Genomic DNA, 18,889 nt, shown 5'->3' on the forward strand with positions numbered 1-18,889 from the left:
AGGGTATTCAACCCTTACGTCTCTCCGTTAGCTTGTGACTCAGTTTCCACATCTTTCAATCGTGGATAATTATACTTCTTATTTCCTTTATCCTTCATATGACATGGCTATTTAATTATAAACTGCCTGGAACAAGGTCTGCCTCTTATTATCTATGCGCCTACCACCAAGCACAACAGGAGCCCTCAGTTGCTGGCTGCGGCTGATACTACTACTGCTAATTGTCATTAATGATACCATGCTACCTCCTGCTTAATATAAAGGAGGTTCAAAAAACAGAACTGAAAGGCTCTTCTCCTAAGACATTTAGTGATATTTTTAACCACACCGGAAATATGCTTATAGGGTGGACTGGATTGTTTGTCTCAGGTTTTAGGAAGTGAACAGATGTAACAATTTTCTATAATTTGGTTTAGTGCAGATGCTGAAATGGGGCATTCACAATAAAATATATGCAGTATATGTAATTTCAGCTGGATCCTCTGGTGTTTTAAAGTAAAAATGTGTACCTGCAAGCTGTTTTATGGTTTCTCAGTCATAATTATCTCTGTTACACAGACTGCTACAACTACAACTCTTTCTTCGTGTGCAAGCTTTTTAACAATGTCTTGACAATTCTGTGAATTTTGCAAGGCATGGTATTCTCCTTTTGCTTTGCTCAGAAGCCTGTTAAATTGTTTAATTTCTCTTTGCGGTAAATTTATGAAGTAATCAAATCAAAGAAGGTAGCAGCAGATAATCTATATGAGAAGCTCTTGCACAAGACTAAAAAAAGGACCAGTTTAAGAATCTCAGTCTAGATAATTAACACATTAACAACTTTAGCTGCGAGTATCTGGTTTGAAAACAGAAAGGAAGCATTCATCTACTGCAATTGCATTATTATATTATGACTGGAAGGAGACTGGAAATGAAGGTTAAAATTCTTAACAGCTGCTGCCTGGTGCATGCACTTGAAAGAGTCTGTTCTGCTGCCTGTGGCATTTCTCAAGGGATGTGGGAGCTGATGAATGACGGAGATGTTAATGCCGAAGTACCAGATATTTATTACATCAATATGTAAAAGTAGCCTTTGGTAGTTCAACAATTAGGCTACAGGTCCTCAAAATCACTTACTAATGACCACATCAGCTGACTTGACAGACAGACATAGGAAGGAAGATGCTGCCTACGCCTTTAAATATTCTATACTTACCATTAGGGTTCCATTGGTCTTCTCCTCCAAGCACGAACAAGAAGTTTTCCACTTCCACAACACAATGATGGGCACTGTTGTATGGCATAACTGCAAGCAAAGCAAGAATTCTTTATCAGCTCAGGGCACCGATTCCACAAAAAAAATTCAAAGGTACAAAACACAACACTGGCATTAAATCTGTAGGAAATAACAGAGGAATGCATCACCCCAAGCATGTATACCCAGTGAATTAACAGCAGAAAAATCCACTTACTAGTAGTTTCACATTATTTGACCTTGCAGGTATTTGAGGAAAAAAGCTGGAATTCCAGTCCTTCAGTGCCCCCCAGGCCAACCAGCATATATGTTGCTCTAAAAAGAACTTGTAAAAATGGGTGAAGTTGTCTCATATTTTCCTGAGAATAAGCAGATGCTAGGGATCCTAGCAGGCTAGGAAACATTAAAAAAAAACTCAGCCCAGCTTTGTTCTGTTGGTAATGTTTCCACAAGAAGAGTCAGTGTGTTCAGTAGCTTTCTATTACACAGCAATGAACAAGCTGCATTTCCATACAGTTTTAAGTTTTTAAATTAAGGTCCTGCTGATTTAATGCCTTTTCCAAATGTATACGCTTAATTTCCTGTACAATGTCATTAGCAGCACAATCACACATTTTCTATTCATCTAATCAGGAAATCCTTTGTTAACAAAGATCAAAAGTGTGGCATTAGGTTTGCAATACCCTTTTTTTTTGGGAGGTGTTGGGATTACTATAGACCAACCACAGTTGCAATAATCTATTATTTTTTAATTTACATTTCCCACTGCAAGTATTAAAACACAAAAATAAGGGCTTTTGTATACAGAGCATGCACTTCTTATTGTGCTGTGCCATACAGCACCATTGTGATGTTATATGGTAAATGTAAACTTACACAGCATTAGTTATCATACCACATACAGTAGTTTTGGCCCAGTGACACCAGTAGGAAAAATGATGTCCTTGTTCAGCTCATCATATGGGCACCTTAAATCTAGGTGAGGACAAATGGGGAGGTGATGTGCATGTACAGGCAGGGAACTTATTGCTTGACACGGATCAACAGAGCACTTAGGAAACCAGTGCAGTGGGAAATCAATATGACTCAGGGCCAGCTCTTACTTTGTGCTCTTTTGCCAATGCCAAAAAAAAAAAAAAAAAAAAAAAAGGCAGCCTATCTCACACTTGGATTATTTTGGGTGATATATCTCTCATTTCATTTGTTTTATTATCTTTTATTTTTCTCAGAATGCAGTTGTGCAGTATAGCATATGCAAATAATAATAAGAAGAAATACGCATAGCTTTGTTATTTAGGACACATTTTCTTAAAGATCAAGTGGGCTCATTTAAGCTTCTTACTGAAGTTTTTGCCAAGGCAATGATGAATAAGTAAGGTTCGTTTTTAGTAAAGGTCGAATATCATTTTCATAGTCTGTGCTCTTATAAGTCACGTAAGTGAAGCAATTCTTAAATTGAGCAGCCAGGTACAGTGGAAGTTCATTAATTACAGTTATTTGTTACCAGTAAACTTTACATAACCGGGAAGTAATCCTATACTAGGCAATGCATAAGAATTTACACTACCTACAGATTCCTACAATGGGATCAAAGAATGAAGAAGATTTTTATCTTCAAGCCCCCACAGAACATTTCTCTCAGTCTTTAATCGCAAACATTTTCCCATCTTGAAATCTCTCTTGACCACTGAATTTCCCTTGATTATGTGGAAGCTTGGACTACAGAATACACGTGGGTCTTCCACAAGAAATCTGCTGTCTTCCTTTGATGCCTTCTGGGACCCCTCCTTTGACAAAGAGGTTCCCCTGGATCACTCTGCAGCATTTTCAGTTCTTACCTAATCCAATGCTATATTACATTTTCAAATCAGGTCCAAGACAGTGGTTGAACCCACAGCCAGGCTCTTCCCTTATCCAATTTGAAAAGACAGCTTTTAGCAAAGAACTGTGCACAGACAGCACACATGCATATTTTCCACATGCTGTGTCTCCATTTTTGCAAATACTTTTATTTATCTTCCATATTGACACAAACAGGGCCAGCAGAGGAAGAAATTATATTTTAAGCTTTTCTGCTGTTCCCATGCATATGAACTGTGCAATAAGACTCTCACACTTATGATGATAATTAAACCTCAAAAACTAAGGGCTTAATCCTGGCTCCTACTTAACTTGATGGCAATGTTCCCACTGATATGGGATGGAGCCCAAATGACCTGAACCACCACTCATACCTCACAGGGAAGCTAAAGGGAAGCTTGCCCAAGGCAGGACGGTAGTATTTGGGCCTGAGAAGGAGGGTGATTGCAATAAAATCCTGCAGACCTTTATCACGTTATCACGACCTCTGCTTCTCAGAAAGCTTTGGGCAAAGCTCTGTTCTCAGTCTCATGAATCTGCCCACCATTGACGGGCTGGAGGGAGCTGGGCAAAGCAGAGAGGACAGAGCAATGCCGTGAGCACCTAAGAGGCAGTTTCTGCATTGAAATAGTGAAGTCATCAACGGCACAGCCTTTCCCCTTGATCATTTTCAGGGTCCCTCGCAATCATGAATTACACACAGCAATCAAAACTATGGGAGTGAACAAGACTGCTATAAAATGAAAGTGCCTGAAAACTTCTGTTGTAAGTCATAATTCCCTATTAACACACATCTGTACAGGATCTACCTTTTCATAGCTACAGTCAAAATTACATGGCAATGAGCATGCTAAATTCAGCTTCTCCTAGTGACAATCTTCACAGGCTCCCTGTGCTTGCCAGGGTGTAACGGGCAAAATTTGGCCCATCATGCAGGCTGCCCAGATTGCTGCTTCCATTAATTTTATATGAGCCTTTGTCTGCTGTTTTACTTTAATCATGTGAAAATCACATCCTCTCATTTTTCGTTTCCCAGCCCGTGGAACACCTGCCTGCCCCGCAAAAAGGGTATTTGAAGAGAAGTTTGTACGCCACGCTCAGACACAGCCCAGTGTGAGTTTTTAGCGTGTCAGTCAGTGAGTTAGAGGGAAAGGGTAAGGAGAAGCTAATCAGGATGAAATGAGATTAAAGGCTGTCTAATTTTACAGCAACTGTGATCCATCAGCCACTGTGAAAGTGACAGTGGAAATGAATGATGGAGACAGACAGGTGGGGCTGTACATTTCACTGATTTATCCTCAAATGCACTGGGCCTTATTTTATTGAGTGAACATGACCGCATTTATCATGACTGTCATCTAAACCCACTTCCCTCCATTTAAAAAGGTCACTTTACTAGGAGGGAGTAGGATAGAGGCACTTTCAAAACAGATTTAAAATTTAATAACACATGTTTATAAAACCCTGTGCAAGAATTCTCAACTTTATTAAAGACCGATTTAAAAAGAAGAAGAGAAGACTATTAAACAGAGGAAATGATGAAAAAAAAGCCATGGTCATCTGAGAAACATGCTTAGCCACCAAGGTGATAGGCGCCAGAGAATTCCTTGAGACAGACAGATATACATGGATTAGCAGGAGTAGGCAGAAACCACCTCTCCTAAGCCCCTGCCCCTCACACACCTTCCAAAGCTGGAGGCCTGCAGTTGACAAACTTGTGCTTTCCTGGACCAAGAGCAGAAAAAAGTCCAAGCATTCCTAGAAAAGACACCGTCTCCACCAGCCCCCTTCCCACAGCAGCATTCTGCACAGAAGGATAGCCTTCCTGGGCAAAAACTCCTTGCATATGCCAAACCTTAGTTCATACAAGGCACCAGATAATGTCCCGGGACCTACTTTCCAAAACAGAGTCTACAGCTTATAGCCATGAAAAAACCCTCTCAGCCATAACGGCTGTGAGGTCAGCCAGATGCGATGATGCTCCAAAGGCACCTCCAGCTTCTGAGTGGCAAGGACAGTGACATAACTCACTTAGCTAACAAACAATAATGCGCACAGTTTGCCGTATCCATTTTTATTTAGTTTATGCCAACAATTGCACGCTTAGGAAATGGCACCTGTTTGTTCTCCTTACATTACCCAAGGGGTCACTGATTGCCTCGTCTCCCTACAATTCACCTTTTCCTGTCTATCCTCACTGTAACACTACCTAGCAGGGGAGAAGAGAGTACAGGAACGGCGTTTCTTGAGACAGAAAGAAGGATTAGCTCTGGTCCCAGGAGATCTGAAAGTTGTGATACGGTCCACAGCCATTCCCCCGCTCTGCTGAAAACTCCTTTCAGAAACTGTATTTGATTCTTCTGTTCAAAGTTAAAAAAAATAAAATCCATAGATTTTTCACTGCCTTCAAATGTTCAGCTGCTTGGGATACAGGAGGTACTGTGATGAAAGCCAGGAAATCTCTTTCTAAACTACTGCAAAGCTGAGTATAGCTCCTTCAAGACTCAGCACACACCAAGAAGTCACGCTTACCATCTCTAATGACCTGTGCAGATGACACAAGAGAAGTGTGTTTGCAGGACCAGGATGTCATTACCAGAAGATATAAGGAAACAATAATGACCTTCCACAATATTAGCTGCCTAACTTGTTGGCAACATAATATTCAACTACTACTGCTTAAAAACTGGGTATTTCCACAGCTCTTCAGCGGGCAGGGTAACATGAGAAGACGTTTCATTCCAGTACAGAAGGCACCTACAAACCCACTTTGGGAGACTGATTTGCTCAGGGCAGAGACATTTCATTTCCAAGCGTCTCCCCAAAATGTTAGCCAGAGTACAGTTTGTCCAATTATTTGCTGTAAGCAGAGTATCAGATATTGTTTGCCTTGTCTTTGGTTCATAAATCATTTGCACAAAGTCTATACATTTACTACTGCATGTTACTTGTTATTACTCACCAAGGGGGTTATATAAATAAATGCTAGAATTCCTCTGAGAATTGCTCACTTCAATTGTTGGTTATTTAATAACTGTGGGGAAAGACTGACCACAATAAGCATGAAATTCTAGCCTCAGTGAAGCGATTTTAAAGGTATCGGGTTTTCACCCACTGGTATTTTCTGAAGCAAATAGTTGTAAGTATTTCTTCTAGTAACACAGCAGTATCAACCTTGAGTCTGAGCTTAACTCAGCGGAGGAAGCCTGGGACAATCCAACAGCAGCCACCAAAAGCAGAAATCCTAAGATCATCAGCATCAGGAAGCACTGTGCCTCAAAGTCACTTTCTAGGGTAACTAACAGCTATGGTCCAGCCGTACCATAGAGAGCTCCATCAGTTCAGCTAGACACTTCACAACCTCTGCATACCCATGCCAGTTCTGAGCCAACTGCTCTCAAACCATCACAGGTAAAATGGGCAGAGGCTAGTTCATCTAGGATACAGCCCCTACTCCAACTGAGGCTGCAAGTAAGCAAAGGTAAAATGCTACTCAAACCTACCTTCAACTCAAGATAACATAAGCATGAAGAAAAAGTTATCTGAGTAGATGGAAGCCCTTGGAACCATTCTCAACATAGTGAATGATATTTCATATTAACAAAGATATTTCATATTATAAAGTTATTCCACATTAATGAAAACATTTTTCACACAAATTTCAGGTTATAACTTTGATACTTTCTTTGGAATAATACTAGCCAGGCTTCTTCAGTAGGGTTCTCAGTTTAATGGTTTTAATAGAGTAAATCTTGCTTAAGTGAGCATCTAAAACAAGACACTTACATTCATATTGAAGCACCAGATCAGGCAAACATAGTATCAGGAATAGCTCGTAGCATCATGTACAGTTCCCAAAAAAACAGATTGTTTTAAAGTTACCTGGATGCAAGTTCTGGGCACAGACCTGTCTACGTCCACTGAGTAAAATTTACCCTACAGCAAAAAGGTTTACTGGGTTTTCAGCAGCACATATATTTGATCGTTTGGAAGAGCAAGTTTTATCCATATATTTTGAAAGCTGCAAGCATTTATTTGTATTTCATTTGAATAATAAAATAAAGCTGCCTACTCGGATCAAAACAGTCTGGAGAAAGTAGGAAAATACTGCACCTCCACCTTAGTAACTGTTCCTGTACACAATCCTTGCTGTGCAGCATTTACCAAATGCCTGCAGAGGCAGTGCCCCTCTGCTCCCTCTGGAATGAAGTACATCCCTGCAGCTGAACCACCGATGCAGCATCTGAGAAGCACACGTAAACCAATACACCACACTTCTTGTCATGAAGTGGAGCGGTGGGATATAACGTACAGTCCTGCAGGAACGTTAAAAATGACAGTTTTAGGAACCATGAGCGGTTCCTCTTGCTTTGTTATCCCCTACTTACGTGCCGACCTGCTGAAGGCTGCCTGTGGCCACCCAGGTCCCCTCACTGACTCATGCAGCCTGGCGGCAGGCAGTTTATCACGCGACACTTTTTGTCCACCACAATGAGTTATGCAATGTTACCTCAGTGACGGTTGTTCCCCAATAGAATATGCTGTATACTTACTCAGGCCTGGATTTATGGTCTCTGAAGTAGAGCCCAACATATATTACTGGGGAATGACATCTCGTCACATCGTAATAGTCTCATGATGAAACATTCATGTGTGACATTTCGCACAACAAAATCTCCTCCTGGAGGAAATGATGAATAGTCCCTGATGGGATAAAACCACAGCAGAGTTGCCAGAAAGCTCCAGAAAGAAATACTATTTTGTCCCACTGGAAGCTTTCAGATACTCCAAGATAGCTGCTCAAGGACATGCACTCACTTTTCTAGCAGTGCCACAGAAAGAAAGACCTTGACCATGAGTGGTAGCTTATTGCCCAACTGCTTGTGTCTGGTTTCATCTGTTTGTGCCTCAATTTCTATCTGACCTTGAGATACATACATTCTCCTAGTTTCCTCTGAAGGTATCGTTCCAAGCTCAGAACAACCACAACCACTCCTAGTGTTTTCCTAGGGGGACCCTGTCAATGCTGTTGCTGGACCTATGTCTTCAAAGGAACTCATTACATGCAGAAAGACCTTACTCAGCCCCCAGTGTCCCAAAAGTCAAATCGTTCACTATTTTCTCCTCTGTCTCAGTATGTCCTATCCTATTCTCCACTTACTTTCTAACACATTTTCTGGAAGACCCTACATTTTCTTCTTTCTGCTAGATCTTGAAGTTATTCTAAGAGAAGAGGACATGGGAGAGGGGCATGCTGCTGTTTTATCATATTAGCACTGTGTTTTTCATACACTTTATTTCACTCATCACAGTTAGCACTGCTAAGAATTTTGGGAAGTCAGATACCTACAGGTATCTGAAGCAAAGTCTGAAATTGTCAACTTCCCACGTGCCTAAGCACAGTATGCAAAAGCAGAAACATCTATGTAGCTTCAAGTTAATGTATCTAGGCTGCCTAAAAAAAAGTTCAGGAATCCCTGCCAGCTGCTCACAGGAATGCTCTGAGTTTATCTTTAATGGGCAGGCCACTCAGACAACATACTGTTAGGGTGTTGAGGGCACCGATTGGACTTACTGGCCCAAAACAGCCTGGGGTCTCCACCAACATGGCTGCCCACGGGCCGAGGAGCCCCATTTCGACCCAGATCTGGGCACACAGATCTGACCTGGGCCTCGCAGTCAGAGTGCTTGTTTCCAGTCTCCTGGATGGACCTCAGACCTATTCTGTAGGTAGCCCATGTCCTGGATGGACCCTGTGTAGGTAGATGTTTTAGCCTTGTCTCCTGTGTGGATTGGACTCACGTTGTGGCTTGTCCTCATGGATCCACCAGCCCTTGCTGCACCCTGACACGTACCCCCTAAGCAGAAGTCTTCCAGTCTGAGCAAGCACTGCAGCACAGACCCTTCTCCTGGTTCTGCACATCCCTACTCACACCATGAGAAAACAAGGCTGTGGAAGAACCTAATATCCTCATCACCATCAAAATCAGGTTCAAACACCTGAAAATGAGCATCTTACTGTTGACACTTTTTCATGTCAGACAGAAATAAATACAATTCTTAATATTCTTCTTGTTCAGGATGGATAAAAGAGCCCACTCTAAATTGTACTAAATATAGAATGATGTACAGGAATCAACCCACCTTCAGGGAATGTGAAAGACTTTTCTTCAACAGAAAACAGGTAGAAATGTTGCTCTCCTAGACCTCTCCCCCCAGATGGGATCCAAAGGATGGCAAAATGGCAGACCCATGGATAATTCAGAGAAGGAAATTCGACATGGGTAGCAAATTCGCTTAGATAAAATTGGCTGAGTCCACTTATTTTGTAAAAGAGAATGTGAAATGAGAATGTATATCTGAAAAAATCCATGAACAGATTTTGACTAAATTTATGTTAACTTTATTTTGCTTTCTTTAATAACAGCACTGTTTAACATTTTCAGAAAAACTGCTATAAAAATGTGTTGTGATGCCTAATCATGAAGATTATAAAAATTCATTGCATATAAGCATTCATTCCAGAAATTGTGCCTTGTCACCTCAAAGACTCTGTATGGATTTAGAAATCTTCCAGTCAGGAAACAAGCAAAACAAGGTTTCTTAAAATTAAATACCAAGGCTGAATATCACAGCACAAGTAGCTGCTATTTAAATCAAGTGGTGTCAAAATTCATGGACTGAACCATGTTCACATAGAATCACCAATAATTCACAAATCACACACTAGTGCGTGGTCACGGACTGTTGACAAATAGGATAAAAGGTTAGGTTAATTTAAATCACTGACCATGCTGGGACTGCAGGATTGGACACACACAGTATAGTAAATTAAAGTCATTTGCTGTGATTAATCACAAATACTTGAAAAATACATAGCTAAGGATCCTCATGTGGCTTACATTCCTTGTTGAAGAAGCTCATTTTGCAAACTTGTTCATAAAGCTATGATTTTTAGTTAGTCTGGTGAAGGGAAGAATGGACTGAGACACAGAGACTGCAGGAATGAAACCAGGACTCAGTCGCTGATAATCATGGCTTGGACTAGGTGCTGGCAGAGACTGAGATGAAACTCAAGAAATGAATGAAATTGAAAAGAACAGAAAGGGAAGGGTGAAGGCAGGTTGGAGGGCATGTGGCAAAAGGGACCAGGACCAAAAGAAGAGATGGCGTATCTGCAAACACAGCTGCAGGTACTGAGACAGAGTCCCCGATCCTGGACTCCAAACCCTCCTCTGCTGTCAGCAACTCTCGGGGAAAACTTGTGTTGCTTGCACTGTCTGGTTCCCAGGGCATATAGCATCCATCTACTGTCATTGGTAACAGCCTCAAATCAGAAACCAGAGGTGTGTACAGAAGATCTACAAAACCAGCCTATATGATGCACCTGTTTCTCAGCATACACTGAGCAGGCAATTTCACCTTCAGGCCTACATACATGCTGAGGAGATGTGGGGCAGTCAAGTTACTGACTACCATCATGAGAGGCTGCAATGCACGTTGCCTCCAGTACCTCTCTATTTATGCTGATACAGTCCTTGAAGAGGACTGTGATACCTCCCAATTGCCCATCTTGCCGAGGACTCAGTCCCACAAACACCAGAGACATGCAGAAGCTGCAGAAGCTGCCACTACAAGAAACATTCTTGTCCTCTCTTGTCCCCTGACCCCACGTACTGTACCTCTCCCCTGTAGTTAATGCATGTATGCAGCTAAGCAATAAACAAGCAGGAAAACACATCTTTTTATTAAGGTGCATGGAGTTTAAAACAGATCTGTTCCCAATAATCTTCCCTGCCTGGCCTGACAAACTAAAGACAAAACTATGTGAAACTCCAGCCTCATCACACAATACCAAACCTTTCAAATGGACCTCACCCAGTGTCGTTGTGGTCCTGCCTCTCTCACAGCCCAAGCAATCTAAGGGCTTCCTCATGCCAGCACAGTTGCTCCTTGGCGCCCCTCAGTGAGCCCTTTCAAAGCAATAATATGGTAGATAAATGACTGAAAGATGCTGCTTCACTTCTGAAGGGATGCGACTATGTCCCTGTCCTTGCCACATATTCTTAATGCGGTGCTAGACAAGTCCCATAAGTGGACTTTTCCCACAGCAACCTGCTTCCCTTCTTCTGAGAACACCCGCTACGTGAGTCTGATCCTTGTGTCTGGTATGCTGGGGTACTCAGTGAAGTAGGTGGGAGAGGCAACTTAGAAAGCAAGGTCTGAGGGGGTTTTGAATTGCTCCCCCAAAATAATGGATACCTTTGAATTGGACGTCAGTGCACCTCTGCTCCTTGTCTGCAAAATGGAAACAGTGACAGACTATACAAAGAGAATGATGCCAAAATACAGTAACAAGTGCCAGTGAAGCAGTCAGACCCTGTAGTTGTGAACACTGGGAAGGAAACCTTGGGAACAAAATCTGTCTTCAGAAGAAGATTTTAGTTGCATGTGATAGACTACTTACTGAACAACAGAGAAGAAACACTGTGAGCAGAAACTCAGCACGGTCCCTTCTGTGCACTGACACATGACCAAGAATACTGTGTGTTATCAGCAGAGATTGTATCTTAATGCTTATGCAAACAGAGGCTGAATTGAGGTTGCAGAAGCTGCTTAATTCTCACATTTCCTAACTCCAGAGGGCTCGATGTCACCGGCTTTCTAATGTTCATTTCAAGCCACCTGTGCTCAGTGCAAGCCATTTGTGTGTGATACACCCTTGGTTTGACAGACAGCTGACTCCTTCTGTATCCTGCAGCTGCTCCAGCTTTTCTGGATACCCACCTAATGCCTACCTAGTTCACAGCAAGAGTTGCAGGAGCCCTCCTCCTCCTGTCACATTTCTTTCTTGCCTCCCTTCAGGCCGGTAGTTGTATGCTATGCCACTAGATGGTGTGCACTGTTCTCGCCTTCCCCCTCCCCCTGGGAAAGCATTTCCATCATATTTTGGCTTTAGGTTTCACAGCCAACCAAAAACAAAGAGGTGAAACACAGCACACAAAAAAAAGACATAGCCAGCTTCCTCCCAGGCAGTTAACTTCTGTTTGTTCCTCGTGTTCATTGTGAAAGGGAAGAAATCAAATGGAGTACAGACAAAAAAAACACAAATGCTTTTCGCATCGATCCTGATAGATGCTGAGCCCTTCCACTGCCACTGGCTGCAATGGGCACTGGGAGTGCTCAGCAGCACTCAGGCTTTGGCACAGTTATCAGTCATACCTGCTTTGCCTCGTCTTGTCTCAGCTCCCCGAACCCAGACTGCATGAGAATCAGTCAGCGATTTCTCTGGCAGTCCACACACATCTGCTTTTCTACTCCACACACCAGTCCCAGTGAAATATAGCAGGCACAGTTCCCTTCCCCGCCAATACACCGCCAAATCTCTCTCCCTCTCTCTCTCTTTTAATAATGATCTGGAAGCCGGGTAAAACAACATGCTTGCTTTTGACAAAGAGGGTGCTTCCTCATTGTAAGAGTAAGAAGGGGAAAGAGGCTGTAAAGGAGATTGTGAGACAAAAAAAGTAACCTGCTGAATTGCTGGGGGAAAAACAAAACAAAACAAAACAAACAAACAAAAAAAACAACACACAAAACCCACCCCTCTAAGACAGTCACTTCTTTCCAAATGAAACATGGAGCTGTCCTGAAGGTTAATCCCAAACTGGATTGCATAAAGGTAGCCATATTACACCTATCTTCTCATCTCCCTTAAGAACATTTCTGCTACAGCACTCAAAAGCTGAAGTGTGCCTGTTCCATAAGGAATGTGGAAAAGGAATGGTATTTTCTTGTGTACGCACTGAAAATGCAGGTATCCTGGATCTCACATCCAGCACCATATCCCAGACCAGCCCTCCAAGCTCCTGCAGACTCCTCTTCTGCATGGTCAAGAGACATGTTCAAGAGGAACAAAAAGCTACGATTATTTTGAAGCCAGTCTTTTCTTTTTCTTCCTCTTCCCACTCAGCAGAGGAAGGCTACATGTACCAGAGGGCAGCTGCTGGGGGTCTCTACCACAGAGCTGCAGTAGGGACAGGGGTAAGCACACCCTCGGTTCTTTTTACCCCAGTGGTAGGATAGCTTGCATTTTTCATCCTGGCACAGGTGGCCCTGTGCTGTCCCAGATCCATGCTAGTGTCTCAAAAGCAATCTTTAAAAAGCCACACAAAGGTGTACACCCAGGTAGCAACACAGCACTTTAAGAGCAGGATTGCACCGTAGCTGTGTTCCGGGATATGCGCATGAGCAGATTTGTGCTGTCCAACAGCATGTCCTCTTCTACATGCCCTGCAGGTGAAAACTCAACTCAGGCTTCATCCCTGATGAACTTGGATTTTTACAAAGAGGAACAGATGAAAAATTGGGCAGAAGAAGAACCACAAAGGAAATACAATAAAATTCTTTTATTTCGGTTTGTTGCAAAAACACTGACAAAACGCACGTGCATCATTATCAGATATTAAAGCAGACTGACCCTGAGAAGTCTGCAGTTTTCCCATTAATTACTAAAACCAGGATATAATCCCAAATACTGTGCATTTGGGATTATATGTTCACATGGCCATTGGTCCGTATCTGGCTAAAATAAATATTTTTACAAGAATTAGGTTACCACTGATACAAATGGTTTTGATTCATCTTACAGAGTATAACAAGATGATCAGTGCAACTGCTTTGGTTTAGCATAATGCTTGTGAAAGTCAGCATTTACCAGCTGAACTGCAGTAATTGCTTCTAGACTCTAACAATTAGAAAAAGACACTAGCTTAAACTACCTTAAAGCTCTGATTAGACTGTTTAAACGAGCACATTTTACCTTACATTTGTAACCACCTAGGAGCATGAGTACTAACAGGCATTGTGGCTCAACTAGTGGCTGCTACCTTGAAGAAAAATAGGTGAGATGGATCTCCTGCAATCCTTTGACGATAATATAATTACAAAGGATTTAGACTCAGAAAAAATCCACAGATAACAAACACGCAGTAATAGCAAATACTCTGAAAATGAGCTAGTGAAATCAGCCTATTCCTCATGCCAGTGTACAGCATTTCTACAATGCAAAACCACTGGAATTTTACACTAACATATCCCAAGAAACAATTACAAAATATGTGAGCAATTACAAAAGCCCATCTGGGACACTTGCTGACATGTCACTGAAGGTTCAAAAATACATTTATTCCTATTGCGCTACCTAGGGTGTATACAGGTTTGATAAACATGATTAATATGCATTTTTTGCAAAAATTTTGTCTTCAAATCACATCACAAATCTTGTGGGCTTAATTATTTGCTCTTTACTCTATGGTACAAGTGCTGATAACTCAGAACATTTTCAAAAATTACAATCTAGACCACTAAATGCAGGACACTACAGATGCTTGATACCCCTTCAATTTACTTTCAATTTACTTTTAATTTTCAACCATAAGATCAAAGCCTCCCATTTCAAAAACAATCAGTTGAATTGCAAAGCTTTGTCTTAATACACTAAATGTGCAAGATCAGAGATAAAACTGTTGGCAATGCTGCTAATTTAACTCAGCTGCAACTTCCTTTAAATAATCAGAATTAGGCTCTCCGGCTTTATTTAGACTCATGACAAAGGGCAGTATTATTGTTGCTCTGTGAGGGGATGCTCCCAGGGTAGAACTGTGAGTACTGAAATTGTTACGGTATAGCTTATCTGAAGAAATTCCGTGTGACTGACTTAGCTCTAACCAGCGTACTCCCAGGTTCTTCTTTGTTTTAAGGTCCCAGTCAGTCCAGGTCCCAAGTTTAATTAATAGAGGCTGTGTCCACAGGTGGCAGAAAACAACATGCTACAAAGGCATACAGAAACAATCAACAGATGGGCAAATCAAGTACTTCTTTCTAGATTTTTAGTATCTGTCTGCGGGTTGCTCCAGAGGATGATTACAAGTCATCAGGTATTTTTCATTCACGTATTTCACTCAGCAGTATGAATTTGGTGCATACAGTTTACTTTTCTTACCTCTGGAAGCTTAGGCTCTCTCGTGCTTGTGTTTTTTTCACTTGCATGTTGTTTTTGTACCAGTCTATACTGCCTATGCTGAGTAATTCCAGCTGGGGACTCAGAAGGAGGCTCTGGGATCTGCCCTCCTTGGGGCATGAAATCAGCCAAGGACTAGTACGTCATGCCTCTACATTTGATGGAGGTTCCTTGTACCCAGAAATACTATCAGCAATCTTTCAATGCTTTGGTGCTACCTTTACAGCCTTCTTTCTGCAAAGAGGAAGAGACTTTCTGCACCTGTACCAGTAATGGGGTCCCAGGCAAGCCACAGGCACAGGAGCACCCATGGACAACTGCAGGACACTGCTCCTTCCTCGCTGCCACCAGCCTCCCACAAATCATCCTTTTCCACCTGAGCCTTCTCATGAGTACCAAGGAGGAATTCATAGCACTGGGGAGTGCATTTTGTGTAGTGCAAAAAGGTAGTTAGTGATTTCAGAAGGAGAGACAAATAACCATGGTGCTATATGTTTAAATGGCCAGCCCTGAACTTTTTTTTTTTAACTTTTTGGTCAAAATCAATAGAAGCAGATAGATCAACTGAAGTTTTCTGTATAAAAATGTTTTCTCACGAAACAGCAAGTTTAGCATTATTCAAACAAATTATTCTGTTATTTAAAGATGTATCTTCATTTCTGTTGAACACTGCTGTTTTGTGCCTGTGTAAAACTAGAGTTCTAGTCTCTAAGGAACCAGTTATTTTCTCTGAGCACAATGAATTGTTTTCTAATATTAAAAATTTCAAATGAAAGCCCTCAAGTGGCTGCAACTGCTTAAGGAAGGCACTACTGGTGTTTTACCTGGGGGGAAAGCCTTTCCATGGCAGCCCTTCCTCTGTGAGAAGAGGCCAGGCTGATAAAATGAAGCAGTTGGGGTGAAGCTGAATCTTTCCTCCAGGAGAAGGGCTTTATTGCTGTTGTAAATCTTTGCAGTTAAGAAAAATCAAACTTCCAAGTGCTTTAAATGATTATTTCCCTGGGTGTGCGCTGGAGACTGCCCATGAGTTGGTAGGAGAACAGTGGCTCCAAATTTGCTGTGTGAAACTGGCTCTGGTGCAGAAAGCCCCTGAAACAAGACCTAAGCTGGAGGCTTGAGCACTATATAAACCCTTATAGGGCACACTTCTGCCCTGGACATGTCCTTCTTTCTTGGAGCTGAAGTTACTGGGAGCCAGTAAATGCACAGCCAGTCCCAGCAGCTGTGATTCTGCTGAATAAAACTGAGTTGAAATGAGCTTGTGCAGACATCAGTGGTCCTTCAGCTGAGAGATGAGGGCTGCACAGGGACCGGCCAGAAGGCTGGGCTGTGGACACAGCTCTGTACTCCTGTCTGCCACAGCTCTTAAAACAATATTAGTCTTCTGGAGATAGTAGATAGATAATCTCTGTCCTATGATAATGCGCAGTCGTATAGAGATGTTTACAGTCGGTACTTAGTAAAGTACTTAAGCATGTATTTAAACACACTGCTGAACATCAGTGTGATTAATACTTTGCTGAATTAGAGATATGACACGAATACATTTTTCTGCTGTTGTAATTTTTCATTATATACGCTTATAAGCTGGTCATAAGGATTTTCTTTCAGTTTTGCATCCGGCAAATGAGTTAATTTGGGAGTCAAATTGTGCCTTAGTTATGCCTGCACAATGCCCTTCACATGCATGAGGGCAGAAAACTGCTCCATGACGTTTAATTGGACTTTTCTGTTACTCTTTAACAATTCATCTAGAAAAAAAAAAAAAAATCTGGTTCTTTCTCATCTGGCAACTGTTTGACATTCCTTTCATGTTATTGCAATAATCAGAAAAGTGTATCTTACATATGGTGCATATTCTTGTTAAGGCCATGCATATATAGCAGCTATAATTCCTGACCAGTAAGCAAGCAGCTGCTGATGAGTAAAGATCAGACCCCTATGCTCGGTTATTATGTGTGCAAAACTGGGGGGAGAAAGGTGGCTAGTACATCACTTATCATGGTAATTTGATTAAAATCCATTTTAACAATTTCTATTTTAACAATTGTATTTCTTCTATTTTAACGATTTCTATTAACATCATTTGCTGAGGCTCCCCAGGTGAAAGTGAAGAGCTCAAGTGCAGCTCTTCCTGACTTTGTCCTTTCCTGCTTAACCCAAGGAAGAGCATTTACCATCTCCTAGTTTCAACTTTTCAAGTCTAACCTTCTGTGTTTTTTGGTTTAAGTAGAAACTGAAAGCTTTGGCCTACCCATTTGCATTAAGATGCTGGTTATTGTCATTACTGCAAAACAGTTGCTTCAGTCATATTTATGTAGCTTTCACACACAAGAAAACAGGCTTGATTTAATAGTGTAAGCTCCTGACACACACCACCCCATGGCCAAGGCCACCTCATGTTGGGCTCTTCCACTTGCCTCCCTAAGTTGGCTGCGTGCCCACACTCTCGTTACACAATGTACTGCATTCAACACCCTGCCTTGGTGCCCAATAAATAGATACCTTTCTGGGAGACTGTGACAGCACCCTCCCACCCTGTGTCACACACACTGACTTAAAATGTCTCCTAAAAGCATTGAAATGTCCTAGGGCAGCCCTGGAGGAGACCCAGGCAGAGGGTGGGCATGAGCAGCTCCAACAGCAGAGCCCCAGGCCCAAGGTCCCAAGCCAAGGCCCCTGAGAATTCAACCCAGTGATTCTTCAGGTCCACTCTTGAGGGGACTGAAGCCACAACAAACTTTATTATTTCTATTTATTTATTACTATTTTATTTATTTATTTATTTATTTTACACCTGGGGGTGATCTATTCACTAGCAGATGGGGCACAGCTATGGGCAGCTATGGGGCAACGTAGGGTAGCTCACCTTACACCTGTCCTTGTTGCTCCTGCTCTGCTCAGTGCATACTGGAGGGCATCACTTGTCTAGGTAGTCAGGAAGGCATATTTTAAAAACATTAATTAATTTTCCCCAGATGATTGAGGCCAGGCCAGGATTTGCACCTTTCCCAGTGCTCAGTCTGGTTTTAAGCAACGGGATTTCCACCATTTCCCGTGGGGGATTATTCCACAACCTAATAGATCTCAATGTCAGGAAGTTTTTTCCTGATACTCAGCCATAATTCATATCCATGAATTATGAGCTACTGTCGACATCACACCCATTGAGGCATTCCTAGAGCCTGCTTCATTTAAAATTATATGCTCTAGTTATGCAGGGTTTCTGTGTACTAGGGCAAAATGCTTTTTCTGCAGGTTAATTCATTACTATTCAATTTGTTAACACTTTTTTGCTCAGTGTGAACAGTCATTTTGCAGTTGCGTACCCTATAGTAGCACAATATCCATTTGAGAATAGAATCACAATATATAAATATGACAAAACAACATACCAAAATCCATCCCTGTAAAGACATATTAGTCTGTTCCTGCAGATACTTACTCCAGCATTCAGTTAAATGAAAGCAGTAGCTCATACAACACCTGGTAAGAGACAGAAAGCTTAGAAAAAAAACCCTCTCAAGTCCATAATGAATTTTATTTCTGTCCTTAACAGAGGGAACAGGAGGGTAGGGAAGCAAGTTGGGAAGGGAGGAGGGATGAGGAAGGGAAGGAAGAAAGGAACTTAATCCAGCTGTGAAAAAAAAAAGAGGAAAATTGAAAAGAGAATGACTTCCTACAAACAGTAAGCCACCTCAATGCAACTGAAACATACAACAGTGAAAACAATAAAGTTGAGGATGCAAAATGTGTACCTCTTCCCATTAATACCA

At 41.8% G+C, this 18,889-nt stretch overlaps 1 protein-coding gene across 3 annotated transcripts in view; it reads right to left on the reverse strand.

Moving 5' to 3' along the window:
- Positions 1-18,889, reverse strand: part of KLHL14 (kelch like family member 14) — a 64,046-nt gene that overhangs the window by 17,412 nt on the left and 27,745 nt on the right. For all 3 annotated transcript variants that reach the window (XM_027452170.3, XM_027452169.3, XM_027452171.3), the window contains exon 4: positions 1,196-1,285. In XM_027452170.3, the coding sequence (XP_027307971.1) occupies positions 1,196-1,285 (90 nt within the window). The remainder of the gene's footprint in view (positions 1-1,195; positions 1,286-18,889) is intronic.

The sequence above is a fragment of the Anas platyrhynchos genome, chromosome 2 (assembly GCF_047663525.1).
Source record: "Anas platyrhynchos isolate ZD024472 breed Pekin duck chromosome 2, IASCAAS_PekinDuck_T2T, whole genome shotgun sequence".
Classification (NCBI taxonomy): Eukaryota; Metazoa; Chordata; class Aves; order Anseriformes; family Anatidae; genus Anas; species Anas platyrhynchos.